General features: G+C 32.1%; 1 protein-coding gene across 1 annotated transcript; it reads left to right on the forward strand.

Annotated features, from left to right (window-relative positions):
* Positions 1-2,518: 2,518 nt before the first annotated feature.
* Positions 2,519-13,425, forward strand: LOC107044400. Its single transcript, XM_015266269.1, has 4 exons — positions 2,519-2,633; positions 2,928-3,091; positions 11,909-12,076; positions 12,930-13,425. The coding sequence occupies exons 2-4, from the start codon at positions 2,942-2,944 to the stop codon at positions 13,014-13,016; spliced, it is 405 nt and encodes a 134-aa protein (XP_015121755.1). The 5' UTR covers positions 2,519-2,633; positions 2,928-2,941; the 3' UTR covers positions 13,017-13,425.
* The last annotated feature ends 676 nt before the right edge of the window (positions 13,426-14,101 follow it).

Raw genomic sequence — 14,101 nt, forward strand, 5'->3', positions numbered from 1 at the left:
AAAAATTTTTCTTGGGAAATATATTTAAATATGAGGGGGTGCTTTCTTAAGTTTTGAGTCGAGACATTCGAAATGTTGTTTCAATTTATTTTAACGTGATTTTTTTCTGAGGTATATTGACTTGTACTACTTGTCGCTAATATTAATCTATTGTATTTTGAAATTAGTTTGTCTACACAGAGTTTGTTAAATCCCAAATCAATTTTATGCAACAAATGTAGTGATTTATGAAGTAACATTCAGTTGAGAATAATATTATAATTTAATATTAATATATAATTACAATTTTTTCTTATTTTTAGCCAAATTTATTTCGAGAAAAATACACAAAAAAAAATTTCTTGCAATAGAAAAAAGTTTCGTTACAATAGGCCATCGTCCGAGGGCCTTTAGCCAATATAATTATAATTTTTGTGAGGTATATTGACTTATACTACTTGCTGCCAATATTACACTGTAATATTTTAAAACTAATTTATTTTCAACAACAACAATTTTATGCAACAATTGTTGTAGTTTATGAATTGTGGTATGCAGGTAAAAGTCGGGCAAAATGAACACTTCAGATATTTTAAAAAAATATTGATAATTCAAGAAATCAATTGATGAATTGATCAATCTGATGTCTTGAATTGAGTCTGGGTTCATTACAAGAGGAAAGAAGTGAATTCTTCTAGGAAAAGAAAAATTATTTCATGTTGTTAACAATTAAATAATTAATTTTGTTTTACAAATCATGTTGTTAACAATTGAAAACCATTTTTTAGCATTAAAAAAATATGGAGTGTTCATTTTGCCCCCTCAACCCTTGTATTTTTCCATGGAGAGGAAACTGGGGTCAATTCAGCTACAGAGAGTGTAATGAACGCTGTTGGCCGAGGGTCATAAGTCTCAGTTAACTAATAAAAGCGTGAGGATGTCGCAAAAATTTCCTGCTTTCTTCCATATGTGTTAATTTGTTCCTGAGGACATTTGCTACCAAGTTCCCGTGGGATTCTCTCGAAAGAAAAATCATGGCATTCCGTTCGGATATTTACTGTTTTTTTTTATTGGTATTTTACATCGCTTCGACCCGGTTAGGGTATACTGCGATGATGATCAAGACTCATTTACTTTTTAAATGGTTTTAAGACTTTTTTTAAATGGTTAGATCGCACCATTCTACCCGGCCGGGATTTGAACTCGGAACCTTTCGCAGATATTTGTGGACGTCCACATGAAAAGGGACCACTTTGTCGATATGGAGTTATGTATACTCTGATAATATTTATAACATTCCGCACATTTTGAGCCCAAAATGATCCTCATAGGGTGAAAAATGACGTCGCCGGAGCAGATGAAAAAAACACCTTAACATGAGTGTAAATGGGAGTTGCTGAGACGAAAACGTGAATATCTCGGAAACTAGAATCGACAAAGTGGTCCCTTTTCATGCGGACGTTCACATTTATTGTTTGTTATGTTGAAGGGCTTTTTCACGAAATTGCGTTGAATTCAGGGGGAATTATTTAATCAGATTCATTGAGTCTTGTCCATTGAATCACGATTAACAGAGAATTCAGCGGAATTTCTATTGAATACTCATATTTTAATTAAAAATTCATACATTTCTAAAACATTCTTTTGCTATAAATGAATTATGATAATTGTTTGAGTAAAAATCGCTCATTGTGATTCCGTAAAACAATTTTAGAGTGAAAAATTCATTAACTTCAACCTTTATTTGCAGAAAAAATCGTCATCTTCAGACTGTAAATAATAAAATCATTGTAAATGTGCTTTATACTCAATTAAAATTTGTTCATTCCGCTGGATTTCTATTGAACACTCATATTTTTATTAAAAATTTGCACTTTTCAAAAATATTCCTTTGTTCTAAATAAATCATGATAATTGTTTGAGTTGAAATCGCTCATTGCCCTTCCGTAAAACAATTTTAGAGTAAAAAAATTCATTAACTTCAACATTTATTTGCAGAAAAAATCACCGTCTTCAAACTATAAACCATAAAATAACTGCAAAATGTGCTCTACACTCAATTAAAATTGTTTCATTCCGCTGAATTTTTATTGAATACTCATACTTTAATTAAAAAATCGTACTTTTCAAAAACATTTCAAAACGTTTATCATAAATAAATCACGATAGTTGTTTGAGTTAAAATCGCTGTTTGCGATTCCATAAAACAACTTTAGAGTAAAAAATTAATTAACTTCAAGCTTTATTTGCAGAAGAAGCCGTCATTTTCGTAGTGTAAATAATAAAATCGCTGCAAGATGTGCTTCATACTTAATGCAAATCATTCCATTCCCCCTTCCCCTCCCTCTGAGTCTTAAGCCATAACTTTCAGTCTCCTAAAACCCCCGAAAATTGAATCTTCCGAAAAAAGCTGTCACTTAAGCGACGGAATCACTGAAAAATGAGGGGGCGCTTGCGCGTATACCGCCCTTGGGGGTCTCACGCCGAAGTATATAGGCTGGTGGTGCTCTACCTCACGCATCACATCGAATCTCAACAATGCTGTTGAAACCTGTGGTCAACTACTCCACGTGAACCGTATAATAAACCTAAAGCGGGAAGATTTAAAAAGTCATTCATAAAAATCCTGAATCAGTTTCTCGCGTGAGCATTTCGTAAGATCCACTTGTGCTCAACGAATTCTTTCATTTTGACATTCAATTGTATTAAAAAATTTCGTGAAGTGAAGTTTTTGGAAAACGTCTCCGACGACAATAAAGATGGCTGAATTTTTCTAGAAATTTTTTTTTGTGGAGAATTGTGAAGAAAATTTATTTTAAATATAAAAGAGTTTGTTTTGGAAAATTTTGCCATTTTTTTATTAATTTGGATTCAGAGACGTTTGAAAAAAACTGATCTTCGAGTGAACTCTTCACTGAATTGTCTTCTTTATTGATTGGAACATACAGAAATTGTTCGCGACATGGGAATGTCGTTGGTGACAGTGATCTTTATGGTCGTCCTCATCGTCACAACAACTGTTGCGCGGGTTCTCCCGAAGAGAAGCTTATCTGACAATCTTTCCGAATCGTACGACTACGAGGATTACTCGAGGAGCCAGGAGCGGTATCCAGTGAGTTTATATGCTTATTTGTATCGAGTGGTGTCGTTACGAGTGATTGAGTGCATGTGAAAAACTCTGGCAATATCATTGAGAAAAAAAGGCATTTCTACTCTATTGAACTCTCAGGAATTAATATTAAATTTTTGAAATTTTTTGTTCATTGAAGAATCTCATTGAATTCACCCGGAGCAATTGCGCTCTCGAGTGGAATAAATCGATTTATTTGAAGGTTTTTTGTGCATTATGATAATATTTATGAATTTAATTGAAGAATTGAATGATTTATTCATTCTGAATAAATCCTCTGTAATAATAAAATGAACGGAATTTTAAGGAAAAAAATTATGAATATTCAGCGCTATTCAAATAACATTTTTCGCAGAATTATTATTTTTCAATTCATTCGTAAATAAATCATTAAAATAAGTTAAAAAATTGAAATAAGTAATTGAAATTGTTTAAACTTTTGGAAACCCTATTTTTTAGGAATGAAATCAATTTCTGGTAAAATTATGGATATGAATGAAAAAAGACATTTCTACTTTATTGAACTCCGGAGAATTATGCTCATTAAATTGTTGAAATATTTTGTTTATTGAAGAATTCAATTGAATTCACCCGGAGCAATTGCGCTCTCGAGTGGAATAAATCGATATATTTGAAGGTTTTTTGTGCATTATGATAATATTTATGAATTTAATTGAAGAATTGAATGATTTATTCATTTTGAATAAATCCTCTGTAATAATAAAATGAACGGAATTTTAAGGAAAAAAATTATGAATATTTAGCGCTATTCAAATAACATGTTTTGCAGAATTATTACTTTTCAATTCATTCGTAAATAAATCATTGAAATAAGTTTAAAAATTGAAATAAGTAATTGAAATTGTTTAAACTTTTGGAAACCCTATTTTTTAGGAATGAAATCAATTTCTGGTAAAATTATGGATATGAATGAAAAAAGACATTTCTACTTTATTGAACTCCGGGGAATTATGCTCATTAAATTGTTGAAATTTTTTGTTTATTGAAGAATTCAATTGAATTCACCCGGAGAAATTGCGCTCTCGAGTGGAATAAATCGATTTATTTGAAGGTTTTTTGTGCATTATGATAATATTTATGAATTTAATTGAAGAAGTGAATGATTTATTCATTCTGAATAAATCCTCTGTAATAATAAAATACACGGAATTTTAAGGAAAAAAATTATGAATATTTAGCGCTATTCAAATAACATTTTTTGCAGAATTATTACTTTTCAATTCATTCGTAAATAAATCATTGAAATAAGTTTAAAAATTGAAATAAGTAATTGAAATTGTTTAAACTTTTGGAAACCCTATTTTTTAGGAATGAAATCAATTTCTGGTAAAATTATGGATATGAATGAAAAAAGACATTTCTACTTTATTGAACTCCGGAGAATTATGCTCATTAAATTGTTGAAATATTTTGTTTATTGAAGAATTCAATTGAATTCACCCGGAGCAATTGCGCTCTCGAGTGGAATAAATCGATATATTTGAAGGTTTTTTGTGCATTATGATAATATTTATGAATTTAATTGAAGAATTGAATGATTTATTCATTTTGAATAAATCCTCTGTAATAATAAAATGAACGGAATTTTAAGGAAAAAAATTATGAATATTTAGCGCTATTCAAATAACATGTTTTGCAGAATTATTACTTTTCAATTCATTCGTAAATAAATCATTGAAATAAGTTGAAAAATTGGAATAAGTAATTGAAATTGTTTAAACTTTTGGAAACCCTATTTTTTAGGAATGAAATCAATTTCTGGTAAAATTATGGATATGAATGAAAAAAGACATTTCTACTTTATTGAACTCCGGAGAATTATGCTCATTAAATTGTTGAAATATTTTGTTTATTGAAGAATTCAATTGAATTCACCCGGAGCAATTGCGCTCTCGAGTGGAATAAATCGATATATTTGAAGGTTTTTTGTGCATTATGATAATATTTATGAATTTAATTGAAGAAGTGAATGATTTATTCATTCTGAATAAATCCTCTGTAATAATAAAATACACGGAATTTTAAGGAAAAAAATTATGAATATTTAGCGCTATTCAAATAACATTTTTTGCAGAATTATTACTTTTCAATTCATTCGTAAATAAATCATTGAAATAAGTTAAAAATTGAAATAAGTAATTGAAATTGTTTAAACTTTTGGAAACCCTATATTTTAGGAATGAAATCAATTTCTGGTAAAATTATGGATATGAATGAGAAAAGTAATTTCTACTTTATTAAACTCCGAGGAATTACGCTCATTAAATTGTTGAAATTTTTTGTTTATTGAAGAATTCAATTGAATTCACCCGGAGCAATTGCGCTCTCGAGTGGAATAAATCGATATATTTGAAGGTTTTTTGTGCATTATGATAATATTTATGAATTTAATTGAAGAATTGAATGATTTATTCATTCTGAATAAATCCTCTGTAATAATAAAATGAACGGAATTTTAAGGAAAAAAATTATGAATATGCAGCGCTATTCAAATAACATTTTTCGCAGAATTATTACTTTTCAATTCATTCGTAAATAAATAATTGAAATAAGTTAAAAATTGAAATAAGTAATTGAAATTGTTTAAACTTTTGGAAACCCTATTTTTTAGGAATGAAATCGATTTCTGGTTAAGTTATGGATATGAATGAAAAAAGACATTTTTACTTTATTGAACTCCGGGGAATTATGCTCATTAAATTGTTGAAATTTTTTGTTTATTGAAGAATTCAATTGAATTCACCCGGAGAAATTGCGCTCTCGAGTGGAATAAATCCATTTATTCGAAGGTTTTTTGCATTACGGAAGTATTTTTGTTGGGGATGAAGAAATTCATGTGTTCATTGCAAGGAAAATTGAAGAATTAAAATCATGAATTCAAGTTCAACTTTGAATAAAAAATGTGTTACTTCATTTCACTGGAAATTCTGCTAAATTTCTCTGAAATATCTATTAACGATTTAAGAATGTATTCATCTAAATCTTGATGATTGTTATAATTTTTTATGAAAAAATTCAACTCAAATTTAGCATTCCCATCACTTTTTTTCGGAAATTTCAATCAAGAACTTCCAGCAATGAATGAAAAAATCGAAGTTTCACTGAAAATTCAATAGAATTTCTTATTTATTGCATTATTATAAATGTTTAAGGATGAAATTCCTCGAAATTTCAGTACACTAATAATATTAACCATAAAGGTCGCGCAATTGTTGTCAAGAATTTAATTTTTTTTAAATATCATTGTGAATGACTTCAAATCCCACAATCCAACTCTTACTGTTGAACTTCACTGCACATTATCGGATGATTGAAGTTCCTCGTAGCGGGCAATATTAAATTCTCCGCTATCACTTCACCGGTGTTTCACCTCAACCGAATAAGATCCAATAGAACTATGTGCCAGTAGCTGTAAACAACTTTACCGGGCAATCCCGCCTCGGCAAACTCCGCATTTCCGTTCAACTGCTTTTCACATCTCCTCTCAATTATTCACAAGTTTACGTTCTCACGCTATCTCGCACCGAGATAGCGCGCACTTGAGAGATTGTTCGGTTAATTATTGTTCACTCATTCATCTCATCATCAAACTTTCTGAAGAGAAATATTACGCGATATGTTTCCAGCTGTTTGGACGTAAGCAATGGAAAATCGAATAGAAGTCCATTTTTCTACACAACTTCAAACAATCAGAAAATCTATGTCGAGAGATTCCTGTAGAAAATATCTTGATAGAAACAGTTGTTAAAAGATGTTAAAGCGAATCGGTAAAACTGTTCAAGTCGATTTTTACTATTGGTTTTCGATAAATATCTCGAAATCTAAGGGAGATGGCAAAATTTTTGTCATAACCTTTTTTATAGCCTTGAATTTGCTCTATAAAAAAGGTAATAACAAAAATTTTCTTATCTCCCTTAGATTCGGAGATTTTCCTGGAAAAGTCAGCTAAGGGCTAGAACAACTTAACTGTTTTACTACTGAATTATCTCATCCGTTTTTCATGAATATCTCGAAATCTAAGGGAGATGGCAAACTTTTTGTCATAACCTTTTTTGTGGTGCTTAATTCGCTCTATAAAAAAGGTAATAACAAAAATTTCGTTATCTCCCTTAGTTTCAGAGATACTCCTTGAAAACTCAGCTAAGGGCTAGGACAACTTGAACCGTTTTACCACTTTGCTACTAAATTTGTCGCGCCTCAGAAAAAAATGGTAAAAAACCCTTTGTTGTATTAACTGAATGTCCATTGACAAATGTCGCGTTAACGAGAATTGGAAAATTTCAATTTGTGATAATTCAATCGCCTTATAAATGAATTCCCGAAGTTGGGGAATTGGGCTTTTTGTCATGACGTAACAAAATTATTTAATAATTCGTTGCTGTCGAGTTTATCCACTTCATCTCCCCGGAGAGAGGAAGAATTTGAATTAATTTTGGGAAATTAAAGAAGAGCAAAGTTTAGTCTAAACTTTTGGAGGGGAGACGAATGTGAAAAAACTGCTGTTGTATTTTTGCCGAATGACTTTCGATTGAAAAACGTTCTGCTGACGAAAATTGACAAACTGACTAGTTGTATTACATTTCCCGACTTCAACATTGGTTTGTCGGCGTGTGTACACGAAAAAATTGAATAGCAAATGCTTTCGCAAGCGAATTCAATTCACTCGTTCTATTAGTTTTTGTCGATTTGTTTAGGATTTTTTTCTAAATTGAAAGTACCGCGACGAATTTCACGAGACTCGTTGTTTCGATATATCACATACATTACAAAACAATTTCACGAAACTTTCATCATCTATAGGTACGCCCAGAAAAATTTTTCTTCATTTAAAATTTTTTACTTCTTTCAACAGTATTTTCTTTAAAAATTAATGAACTTGTTTACTTGTCTCAAGAAAAAGAATGTAATTATATTAAACAAACAATTGATTCATTTCAAATAAATATTTTTTTTAATGGGATAAATAATTTATTTATTTTTCATAAATAGTTTTTTTAATATAAGAAAACTGTTTATTTAGTACTATTTAAATGAACTTATTTATTTGATCGAAATAAATAATTTGTCTGGCTATAGGATTCAATTTATCATTATTTTAAAAAACTCAATTATTTTTCCAACTCTAGAAGAAAAATAAAAATTGCATTAAAAAATTGATAAAAAAAAATTCATTCATTTTTTTAATTTTTTATTTTGCATATTCTGTTTTCACTTCATATTCTGTTTCTCTAAAATAAGAAGCTCTTCTCGAAAAATATGCATCGCATCTCCCCGAATTTTCTGCCTCTAAAATACCGTAAAAATCTAGTCCGAACGGTTCTCCCATCACTAAAATGTCTCGATTCCCGCACTTCACGTAAAACTCACTCCCAGACGTCTGGCGGCCGCCAATCCTCCCCCATCGCCCCTCCTTGATTGCATTTATTAGCGGGATATGTCCCCGGAATGATTCGATGAAACGATAATTGGCGGAATGCCGCTTACCACCAGCAATCCAATAATATTTTTATGGTCTACTGGAAATCAGAGCTTAATCCTCTTCGGTCAGCAATACCCTCCGACGAGACCCAGAGATGTGTGCTGCATTCACCCGTGAGATCCTTCCACGAAATGAATTCTTTTCAAGGCGAGGATCGCCTCCTCAGGCAAAAGTCTTCCTGTTATCTGAACATTTCCTCATATTTTGTCTATTGTTATGTTAACGGGGATTACGTCCCTCATAAATATCCCCACGTCAGGCATTTATTTTCAACTCAATATATTTTTAGAAAAAAAAATTATCATGTACACTGATAAAAAAATACAATTCGCCAATCAATTTGTTTAAATCAACCAAATGCCCGTAATTTTCGTACAAAATTTTCTTATAACTTCTTGTCCGAACCAAATTTGATTGACAGAATTGTATTTTTTTCTCCGGGTAAAATATAAAATATAATTCGCATAATGATACTATTTTAGAAAATGTTGATATTTTTTTCTCGATTCATGAGATGTTTGATTTCATCGCGACTCAATAAAATAATTATTAACGTAATAAAACGGTATTATAAAACAATTCCGCCAATCGATTTGTTTAAATCAACCAAATGCCCGTAATTTTCGTACAAAATTTCTCTATAACTTCTTGTCGGAACTAAATTTGATTGACAGAATTGTATTTTTTTCTCCGGGTAAAATATAAAATATAATTCGCATAATGATACTATTTTAGAAAATGTTGATATTTTTTTCTCGATTCATGAGATGTTTGATTTCATCGCGACTCAATAAAATAATTATTAACGTAATAAAACGGTATTATAAAACAATTCCGCCAATCGATTTGTTTAAATCAACCAAATGCCCGTAATTTTCGTACAAAATTTCTCTATAACTTCTTGTCGGAACTAAATTTGATTGACAGAATTGTATTTTTTTCTCCGGGTAAAATATAAAATATAATTCGCATAATGATAATATTTTAGAAAATGTTGATATTTTTTTCTCGATTCATGAGATGTTTGATTTCATCTCGACTCAATAAAAGAATTATTAACGTAATAAAACGGTATTGTAAATAAGGCGATCAATTGTTATGTTTGCCTTCGATCACGGACGCACCTGTTGGGAAATCACAGAACTTGAAAAACCAATTCTAGGAAAGATTAGATGAACTCATGGTTGTTTGCCAACTGCTTCATTGCCAACGCCGTAATAAATCTCGGGAATATAACTCGGCGCCCATTAGAGAGATGTTTTATTGAGGAATGAATATTTTATTATTATACTTAGTTTATGTATTCATCTATTTATTAGTTTATAAAATGAATAAACTCATTTCATTTATTCATTTATTCATACATAAATAAGTGAATTGGATAACGAGTGGAAAATTGTTTTTGTCTTCATATCGCAGAGCTATTCTATTCAATGAAATAAAAAATTCAACGGAATTCCTTATTTTTGAATAGCAGAAACACGAGAATTTCAATCAGTTGAACATTCACCTGAGTTTTTCCTATTTTTATCAAGTCTCGTGGAATAATTGAACTAAAATTTAACTTTTTGGATTTTTAACAACGAAATTCTTTGAAATTTCAGTTAAACTAATCATATTGAACATAAAGATCGCACATTCGTCGTAAGGAAAAGCCATTACTGCTAATAAATTATATAATTTCATTCATTTTCTCCTATCGAAAATGAATAAAGATAAAAAATACATAAACTCCCAATATCTAATATTCCACATTGAGTGTTTATTTATTTGTAAAATTAATAAACACTTTTCGAATGTAGAACTGAAATGCTCGTTTATTTCTTTCATTTATTCATAAATAAATAAACGAATAAAATAACGACTGGGAATAGAAAATTCACTGGAATTCCGTAATTTTTAGCAACAGAAACACGAGAATTTACGATCAAGCTGAACATTCGCCTGAATTTTTCTGGGTTTTCTCAATTCTCATGGAATTATTGAACTGAAATTCCCAGTATCCATCGATTTTTCCATCGAAATTTCTAATTTTCAATGACATAAATTAGCAATACGCGTCCAATTGGTCATTTTTCATATCATTTTCTCCTGTCAAAAATGAATAAAAATAAAAAAATATGTAAATTCCCAATATCTAACATTCCACATTGACAAAACAGATGGTCATTCGGAATAGAACAATACATCCGGTGTGAAAATCATTCCGTACGATAGGAAATCTCGATTGCAGTTGACAGAACGTCGTCGATGAATGAGATCATTATTTTTATCGTTCATTCATCACTCCCATCGGTACCCTGCAATTATCCTTGTCTTCCTTCCCCGGGACGGAGAGTAAATCACTCGGAAGAACTGAATAGATCGATATGCCGACGGCTCTAAAACACAAATAGCACCGAATGATGTTGTTCCTCGATCCTATCCCTCCAGGAATCACGTGGCTGATGGAAATGGCTTTTTCCACTTACCGCCGTTCATTGGGAGTAATTTGACGTCATCAGGGCTTGTTTCGTTTGTTCTTGGGGAAAGTTTCGGGGATATATAAGGGGCCAAGGGAGTACGCGGGCTTCATGATTGATATGATTGTCATTAGTCATTAGGAAAGAAAAACAAGTTTTTTTTGAGAATGGAGAAATAACACAATTTGTTATGTTTGATAATGTCGACCGTCGAGTACTGGTTTCTATTTAATCAATTGTGAGCGAGTTTTTTGTTAAACTTTAGAGCTTCCATTCGAGCCTCATTCGATTTTAATAATGGAATTTCAAAAAATTAAATTTGATTCTATATAGCGAACCATTAATTATTAGAAGATGAGAAACTTTTCGACACAGATGTGTAAAATGACTGAAAAATTAGTTTTTTTTGGGATGAGAATGTTTTTTTTTTAAATTATAATAATTGCTTTTTTCCAAAAATTTAAACCACTTTCACTATTTATTTATAAAAAGCGAATACAACAAAAATTTCTCTCAAAATGTAATTTAAAGACAATTCAATTTATAATATCGATAGTTAAAAATCTGAAAATTTTTATTCAATGTGAATTTAGGAAGCAATAAAAAGACAAGATGAATTGATTAACTAATTATTGTATCCACTTACTTATTTACGTATTTATTCAATAATGTTTATACGGTTAAAAACATTCCACTCAAATTTCAAGGAATTTCGCCATTGAATTTTCAGTGAAATCTGAACGTCAATTTTTTTTAACCTAAATTGCTCCAAAATTTTTTTTAACCTAAATTGCTCACCTCTATTAATTAAAAAAAATTAATTCCAATGTTTTCCAGGTAGAAGAAAAAAGAGCTGCCCTCCTCCTCGACAGACTGATGGTGGCCCTTCAGAAAGCCGTTGACGGACAGGGAATGGTTGATTCGCGAGGTGGAAAGGAAGTGCTGAGGGCAAAGCCGAGAGTAGGAGCTTTGATCGGGCCACAATCTGGAGGGAGTAAATCTGGGGTATGATCAAATTATCGATGACACAAATGTGTCCATCAAACACACCCTCATTCTTACATTCTCGACTCTAGTCTCTCAATTTTTGCCTCTCCATCCACTTTCACGGCTCCTCCACCTTCTTCTCCTCTTCCTAATCCTCATCTTTGTATCCCTTTCTCTTCTTTACCTCTCTCCTTCCGCCCTACGGCCCCCGTTTCGCCGGCAACTCCTTTTCTCATGGGAGAACTTCCACTTTCTTCGCCATTCTCTTAATTTTCGTCTCCATCCTCCTTCACGGCACTCTAAACCTTCTTCTCCTCCTCCTAATCCTCGTCCTTATACCACTTTCTCCTCTTTACCTCTCTCCTTTCTCCTCTGCCTTTCGCCGTCAACTCCTTTTCTCATGGGAGAGTCACTTTCTTCGCCATTCTCCTAAGTTTCGTCTCCATCCTCCTTCACGGCACTCTCTAAACCTTCTTCTCCTCCTCCTAATCCTCGTCCTTATACCACTTTCTCCTCTTTACCGCTCTCCTTTCTCCCTACGGCCCTCCTTTCTCATCTCCTTTCTCCTCTGCCTTTCGCCGTCAACTCCTTTTCTCATGGGAGAGACACTTTCTTCTCCATTCTCCCAATTTTCTTCTCCACCTCCTCCTCCTAATCCTCGCCTTTGTACCACTTTCTCCTCTTTACCTTTCTCTTTTTTCCCTTCCGGCCCCTATTTCACTCCAAGTCACGGAATTCCTCGCGGAAAAATTACCGCCCACAACTGGACTCGAACCCCGTCCGTTCCGAGCGTCTTGTCTCAAAAGCCAAACGCGCTACCAAATGAGCCACTCCGACCGCCGCAATTTTTACGCAATTTACGAATTTTCAGATGGACCTGCAGAGACGAGGGCCCGCCAACGGCAGCGTGTACTGGCGCTGCTACTTCAACGCCGTCACATGCTTTAAGAGGAAGTGATAGAGTGAAATATAGGTGCCAAACTACGAATTATTTTCCTCATCATAATCGGCTATCTCGTGAAAACTCGATGCAATTATGTCTGACGCGTTTTATAATTTATTTTTCGAAAAAATAAAAATGTACATTTCAGGGGACACACTATCTGGTGAATTAAGAGCGTTTATTCTCCATGGAAGAATATTAAAATTTATTGACATTATTTAATGATATTATAGAAATAATACTCATTTTTGCGGGGGCACAACAGTAATTCAACAGTCTCTCCGATTGAATAATTAATTTATATTAATAACGCAGGAATACAGAATCGTGAAGTGTCGTGATATCCATAAATGACTGACAACTGTTAATATATGTATAATTGGTATATTCTTGAAGAAAAATATGAGCCCAATTATTTACTGCATTGCATCTGTAATATTCTTTACACAAGCCAGACCATTTGAATCAAGTGCAGGATTGCTTTTTAATGACTGTCAGCTTTTGAATTGTCAATATTAATTTTTTATTTTATCATGTTCGCAATCGTTATGGCATCATGGAGAAAAATTATTTCATTCCCGGCACGTGGCAATATTTCACGAGAGTTTTTATACGAATATTATTTCGGGGAGGGTGAAGGAATAAACATTAAATTGACTCGTGCTTGAGTAAAACGACTTGTTTTGAATAATCGATGCCCATGCACAAGTCTCTATTCGGTTGCTTGATTTAATGCTCAATTCATGTATATTGAGCTATGAATCTTAAAATTTTTGCAGTTATTTTAGTATTTTTTAATTCTTTTTTCATTGTTTTGTATTTTTTCAACTTCCCGATCTATAGGGAAGTTATTGTAATGACCCCGAAAATCAAAAGTGGAAATTTCACGATATTTCCACGTTTTATGACCCCTAGAATCTTTCTATGACGTTTCCAAAGACATGTCTGTGTGTGTGTATGTATGTATGCCTGTGAACAAATTTTGAGCTACGATTTCTCTTAAATAAACGATGAGAATCCAATTTGGTTTATGCCCATCGATGGGCCTCAATGAGACTCGGACTTGATTAAATTTTGAGTTGAATCGTTTCGGCGGTTTG

The sequence above is a fragment of the Diachasma alloeum genome, unplaced genomic scaffold (genome assembly GCF_001412515.2).
Source record: "Diachasma alloeum isolate Michigan unplaced genomic scaffold, Dall2.0 Dall_scaffold_00180, whole genome shotgun sequence".
Lineage (NCBI taxonomy): Eukaryota > Metazoa > Arthropoda > Insecta > Hymenoptera > Braconidae > Diachasma > Diachasma alloeum.

Coding starts and splice junctions, on each gene's coding strand:
- LOC107044400 (XM_015266269.1), top strand. CDS start 2,942: ATGGGAATGTCGTTGGTGACAGTGATCTTTATGGTCGTCCTCATCGTC. Junction 3,092..11,908: donor GGAGCCAGGAGCGGTATCCA/GTGAGTTTATAT, acceptor AATGTTTTCCAG/GTAGAAGAAAAAAGAGCTGC. Junction 12,077..12,929: donor CTGGAGGGAGTAAATCTGGG/GTATGATCAAAT, acceptor ACGAATTTTCAG/ATGGACCTGCAGAGACGAGG.